The sequence below is a fragment of the Nematostella vectensis genome, chromosome 3 (genome assembly GCF_932526225.1).
Source record: "Nematostella vectensis chromosome 3, jaNemVect1.1, whole genome shotgun sequence".
Lineage (NCBI taxonomy): Eukaryota > Metazoa > Cnidaria > Anthozoa > Actiniaria > Edwardsiidae > Nematostella > Nematostella vectensis.
Genome location: NC_064036.1, coordinates 12115856 through 12121784, shown reverse-complemented (window position 1 = coordinate 12121784; position 5929 = coordinate 12115856). Strand labels below are relative to the sequence as shown.

The following is a 5929-nucleotide window of genomic DNA, read 5'->3' as shown; positions in this document are numbered from 1 at the left end:
AAATTACGCGACGTTCCCTCGTTCCGCTTTAATAGTTATGAATCCTACACTCGTTACACGTAATTCGCCTTACAAACTCTTTTTCCGCCGTACTATACAAAGACTCGCGTGACAAACTTTTGTCCCTATTATACTATACGTCTACTATACATAAACTCTCGCCCTCGCCTCATTATATAAAAACTTGCGTGACGAACTCTCGCCCCCACCATACTATACATAGTCTCGCGTGACGAACTCTCGTCTCCGTCTGTACAAGACTCGCGTGACGAACTCTCGTCCCGCCTGCACATAGACTCGCGTGACGAACTCTCGTCCCCGCCTGTACGTAATCTTGCGTGACGAACTCTCGTCCCCGCCTGTACATAGACTCGCGTGACGAACTCTCGTCCCCGCCTGTACATAGACTCGCGTGACGAACTCTCGTCCCCGCCTGTACATAGACTCGCGTGACGAACTCTCGTCCCCGCCTGTACATAGACTCGCGTGACGAACTCTCGTCCCCGCCTGACATAAACTCGCATGACGGACTCTCGTCCCTGCCTGTACATAGACTCGCGTGACGAACTCTCGTCCCCGCCTGTACATAGACTTGCGTGACGAACTCTCGTCCCCGCCTGACATAATGACGAACTCTCGTCTCGCCTGTACATAGAATCGCGTGACGAACTCTCGTCCCGGACTGTACATAGCCTCGCGTGATGAACTCTTGTCCCCGCATGTACATAGCCTCGCGTGACGAACTCTTCTCCCCGCCTGTACATAGACTCGCGTGACGAACTCTCGTCCCCGCCTTTACAAACGCTACCAATTACCGTTCCGTGGGTTGTGTGATTTTTTAGCTTGTTAGTGATCTAAAAACACCGATTGACACGTTTTAACGCTTTTTCATGGGCTATAAGTTAGATAGGCGATGGCTTTTATAGCACCCTTAAAGATACCGAGGTGAAAAAAAAAATCTGGGCATTCTCATTTTCACCCCTAAAAAATACACAAGGCTCCAAATTTACACCCTAAAAGATACGACGATGATCCCCGTCCGAAAGATATAGGGAGTAACCCCCCAACCATTTACCGTTCACCTCGCCGCAGTTGAGCAATACGATAATTTATTAATCTTCACTGATCTTATACTCTGCTTTAATGTATTAAGCGTGAATAGTGGTTATCTGCTTAGTGGTAAGTATTCCCTGAGTTGCACCTTTCTTTTTTTTGGTTTCTCGGAAGAAATATCAACATAGTTCGGCGATTTAGCAGTTGGCAAAGAAATAACACCTGAAGATTACGGTTTGTACTCAAATTTTTCCAATAACTTAAAAAAAACTGCTAACAAATAACCGCCCTACGGGCTCGTGCAATTGTGATACTTTTTGAAAAACTCACTCGTGCAAATTAATCCCGAATTGAACTCAAAACTGTATGATTACCTATACTACTACTACCACTACTACTACTACTACCACTACTACTACTACCACTACCACTACTACTACATAGGCTACTACAGGCGGTGTTCACAGGCAGGGGCGTAGCCAGGGGGGTGGCCTAGGGGGCCCGAGCTCCCCCTTTTAGCAGCCAAAAATACAGTAAATGTATGAGACATTATCTAAAATACTGGAGAAAATGCCTTGAAAATCCCTTTTGGGCCCCCGACAGGCATTTTCTGCATAGGTCGTGGTCTAAGACTGTAATCTTTGCTTGATTCGTAAATCATTCCCCTGCATAATGGCAGCAGAGGGTTTCTCGAGCTTAACTCAAGCTACCGCGCTCCTGACCTCTGGTGAGACTGGATTGTCCCAGTGCCTAATGATACTGTGAGCGTTACAACCAATGCACGCTTTAAGCATTTTCAAGTTGCGTTAATGAGGCATCCGACAGGCCAGCAAAAAACCGGCAACGCGTATTCCAAAATGGAGCGAACTTTTGTGGCAGCATTTGCAAAAAAAGTTCGAAGGCGATGTTGTCCGGCGAACAAAGTTTTGTCGCAGGAAAGGATAGACTGGTTCTTGCTGTTGATCCGCCATCTTTTTTCTTCGTGACACCGATGTGATACTTCCGTTCAACTTTCAAGAACACTAATGCAACGAGAACAAGTTTGGTTGGTGTAGTAATACGGGCTACATCTCCGAGAACCGTCTTCAACTTTTTGCAGCAAACTTTTTTAACTTGCAACAAAAAAAATTGCTGCGACAAAAACTGGTTCGCCGTTAGTAAAACGCGCAATACCGCTTCTAAAACATTTCGCAGCAATGCTGCCACGAAAGTTGTACTATTCTGCTGCTCGTAGGCCAGGGTAGTGCGCCTCACCACAGGTAGCCCAAGCTCTTTATTTGTCCCTATCGATTTTTAGCTTGGGCTGTGGCCTCACACAGTAACGTCGATGAGCGTAGTGTTATCCGGCTTATACTTTTACAAGAATTACATATTGTGCTAATGCCGTTACTGAAAATAATGCATTGTCAGTAAAAATATTTTTTATACCAGACTTTTCTAAATAAAGGAAGTTTTTGTTATGTTTGTCGTTTACATTGTTGGTCTACATTTATTGTATGAAAACGTGTTCCTCTTTTTTGTCCAAATCTCATCATTAAAGTTGGTAGTAGTTTAGCAGCCACTTTTTATTTGACGATTGCTATTCCAAATATACTGAAATATTACATTCTCTGGGGGTAAAAAAGGAAAAAAAAAGTGTAGGGAGAGGATTTGGAAAATCGAAGAAGAAAACAAGAAAAATAACAAACTGAAAAATTTGACCTCCCTAAAAATATCACAAGATTACAGGTATTTTGTGTTTTTATGGTTTGTCAAATAATAAAAGCAAGCTAAGAAGGCAGTATTTTCTGCAAGCAGAGAGCAACCCCTTAAAAGGGGAATTTTAATGAACCCTTCAATAGAACACGTTTCATTTGATATGATGTAATTGCATTATTACTTACTTATCGACTTCTTACTAACTGGCGGAGCCAAAGCCATCAGTCACAAGCTTTGGTACCTTGAGTTTGCAAAAAAAAGCCTTCACCCAGTTAAAACAGTACACACAATTACCCCCAATAGAGGAGGATAAAAACACCTAATAAATAATAATTGCCAGGCTTATAATCGAATGGTATGCCAGCAAATGCAATTCTCATGATTCCCTGGCCAAATAAAGTACAACTCATAGTAGCTACCTGGTGTAACTATGGAACATGGTGTAACTTGCATTTTCATTGGCCACTTGCTTGGGCTGAAATAATGGCAACATCAAACTCATAGAAGGAGATCTTCTCCCTATGAATCTCTAGATATTACACCTAAAGGTTTGCGTTTTCCCCCTCAGCAAATCCTGGCTACTTCCTGTCTTGAACACCAGGTGTTGAATGAAACCACATAAAAAATGATGCTACTCTTTGTGACCCTAGTATACCACAAGAATGACCTTCTGCTTACTAAGTATTGTGCAATTATGCATGTCCACTGAGCTTTCCGATAGCCTCTGCAAGCATTTTGTTACACATTGCAGCATAGGGGTTTAACTGGACTGTCATTGCTTTGGCAAAGGCATTGCCAAGTGTGGCACCATGTTGAAAATCCTCTGAAGCTGCCTCATCATTGCCTTCAAGGCGGTGGAGGAGTCCTCGTTGAGTGTATGCTTGGGCTGCGGCCGCACCATGTTCATGACTGAGTTCAATGGCTTTGTTGAGATCTTCCATTGCACTCTGATTATCACCTGGCAGTCAGATAATTAAATCAATTGTTTTGCATAGCACAAGTTTACTTCCAGAGGGCTGATGGAAACCAAAAGAATCTATTAGAATCTTCGCTATCAACCACTGGGCTGTTCTTATTTTTGGGACATTTTAAGGCTTTATATGTTCTTAACAATGTTCTTAAATTTAAGTGTATATAATAATAGGATACCTAATAACTTATTAGAAAGAGAATTACAATAAATGATCAATAGCAATAATATGGTTGTTACTATAAGCACTATTTGATTCTGCATTTAAGACCGCATTTTTTTAACGAGGGATGGCTGCTGTGTTTGGGGGGGGGGGCTGTGATTTTTTAGCATTGATTTGGGGGAGGCTTCAAATTTTGATACAGGGTTTAGGGGAGGGCCTTATTTGTTTAACAAATAAATTTTATTCTGATCAATTTCTGTGCCACCTTTTAATTTCAGACTTTAAAAAGTCTGAAATTTCAATTTTTTTTCTGGGGAGAACCCTAGATCCCCTAAAATAATAGAATGAATGTGACGGCCATCTGCTTTCACTTTCATGGACTTGCGTTTCGCTGGGGTTGATAACCATTATCTCCTAAAGTGTGGTTTCTACTTTTTTTATCTTTTGCGGTTTTGGTTTTATTAAATTGCATCACTGAATTTGTGAATTTCCATTCGACATGTTAAAGTCCCACTCCCCTACTAACTTTTTAGATTGGTGGTATGAAAAGATATGCTTTACATTTTGTTAACCGTAATATGGTCTGAATGTCGCTGTTTCAAATTGTTGTCTTGGGGGGGGGGGGGGGGGGGGGGGGGGGGGGGGGGAGACTTAGGCATTCAAACACCGCCAAGGCAGGAGAAGTGTTGTTTTGAGCCCATTTTTCAGGGGTGAAAAACTATTGTATAGGGGGGTCAGGGGGCATGCTCCCCCGTCATTTTCAAATATATGAAATGCTCATTATTGTTAAAACCTTAACGGAAAATAGCATCATTAGCTCCTTCCCAGCTAAAATCTTATTCACAGATATTTTTCTTCTTGGCAAAGTGCCTGTTTCTGTAAAGATTTTTCCTCTTATTTTTTTTGTATTGCACAGATTGCTCGTTATTACAATTGTTGGTTTATTACATTTGTGAGCAACATTTTATTACAATTGTGGGTGTTTATTACATTTGTGAGCAACATTTTATTACAATTGTGGGTTTATTACATTTGTGAGCAACATTTTATTACAATTGTGGGTTTATTACATTTGTGAGCAACATTTTATTACAATTGTGGGTTTATTACATTTGTGGGCCCTGCACTCATACGGTTATATAATTTCGTGGTGCTTCTGGAAGAATGTGCTGTACGTAGAGCAACTCACAACTAGAGTATAATTACAATAAACTAACCAATATGCCCTAGGGGAGGGCCTAAATTTTTGGACGTCTTTTTGGGGGAGGGGCCCCAAATTTGTGCATTAGATTGGGGTAGGGTCGAAATTTTTGAACCAAAAAAATTTGAACTTAGACGCCCCCCCCCCCCCCCCCCCCCCGGTAAATAATGACCTTTCCCTTTACCATGTTCTCAAAATTTGGTGAAATCTCAGACAGGATGTTCTTATACAAAAAGGTTCCTTATAAAAAAAAAAGAGTGTAGACCAATTACATAAAACTGTGTGCGAGACCTCATTCCTCACCTCGTAGCCTTGAAAGCTGGGCTCTGTTATTGTACCCAGACGCTCGAAGTGGGGCCACGTCTATAGCTTTATTGAAACAGTCCAATGCCCCTACGAAGTCCCCGGCTTCGGCTTTCTCGACTCCCTGTATTTCGTATTCTTTCGCTCGTTTTACATCATCTTCGTTCGTGTTTTCGATTGGTAGCTCTTCTTCGATGATTTCTTGTGGACAGTCTCCAAGGGGGAGTAGAGGATTAAAAATAGCATCGAGGACAGCTCGGTCTTTCACGCTCGCCGCCATGTTTACTGTGCCAAGGTGGTAGTGTCAATTGATTACTGTGGGGGGGGGGGGCAGGAAGGATTTTTTTAATTGATGGGATATCAAGTATTCCTTTTTCCCAAATTTTTTCTGGGAAATAACTTTATTGACATTCAAGTAAACTAATTCTCTACTTTCTATTTAGAAAATTGATATTAAGAATAGAAGAGATGGAAAACATGGTATTTCCAAGGGTCGATGGAAGGGTGGGGTGGGTGAGGTGAGTGTAAACATTGAAACTAG

At 41.8% G+C, this 5929-nt stretch overlaps 1 protein-coding gene across 1 annotated transcript; it reads right to left on the bottom strand.

Moving 5' to 3' along the window:
• Nucleotides 1-2836: 2836 nt before the first annotated feature.
• On the bottom strand, nucleotides 2837-5714 carry LOC5520087 (tetratricopeptide repeat protein 36 homolog). The gene is made up of 2 exons (XM_001639824.3): nucleotides 5389-5714; nucleotides 2837-3709 (listed from the first exon to the last, which is right to left on the bottom strand). Exons 1-2 carry the CDS (start codon nucleotides 5666-5668, stop codon nucleotides 3444-3446), a joined length of 546 nt encoding a protein of 181 aa, XP_001639874.1. The 5' UTR covers nucleotides 5669-5714; the 3' UTR covers nucleotides 2837-3443.
• Between the last annotated feature and the right edge of the window lie 215 nt (nucleotides 5715-5929).

What these genes read in the sequence shown, in the direction of transcription:
- LOC5520087 (XM_001639824.3), bottom strand. Translation starts at nt 5,668, where the DNA reads ATGGCGGCGAGCGTGAAAGACCGAGCTGTCCTCGATGCTATTTTTAAT. An exon ending in CCAGCTTTCAAGGCTACGAG is followed by an intron (nt 3,710 to 5,388) that starts GTGAGGAATGAG and finishes TCTGACTGCCAG; the next exon opens with GTGATAATCAGAGTGCAATG.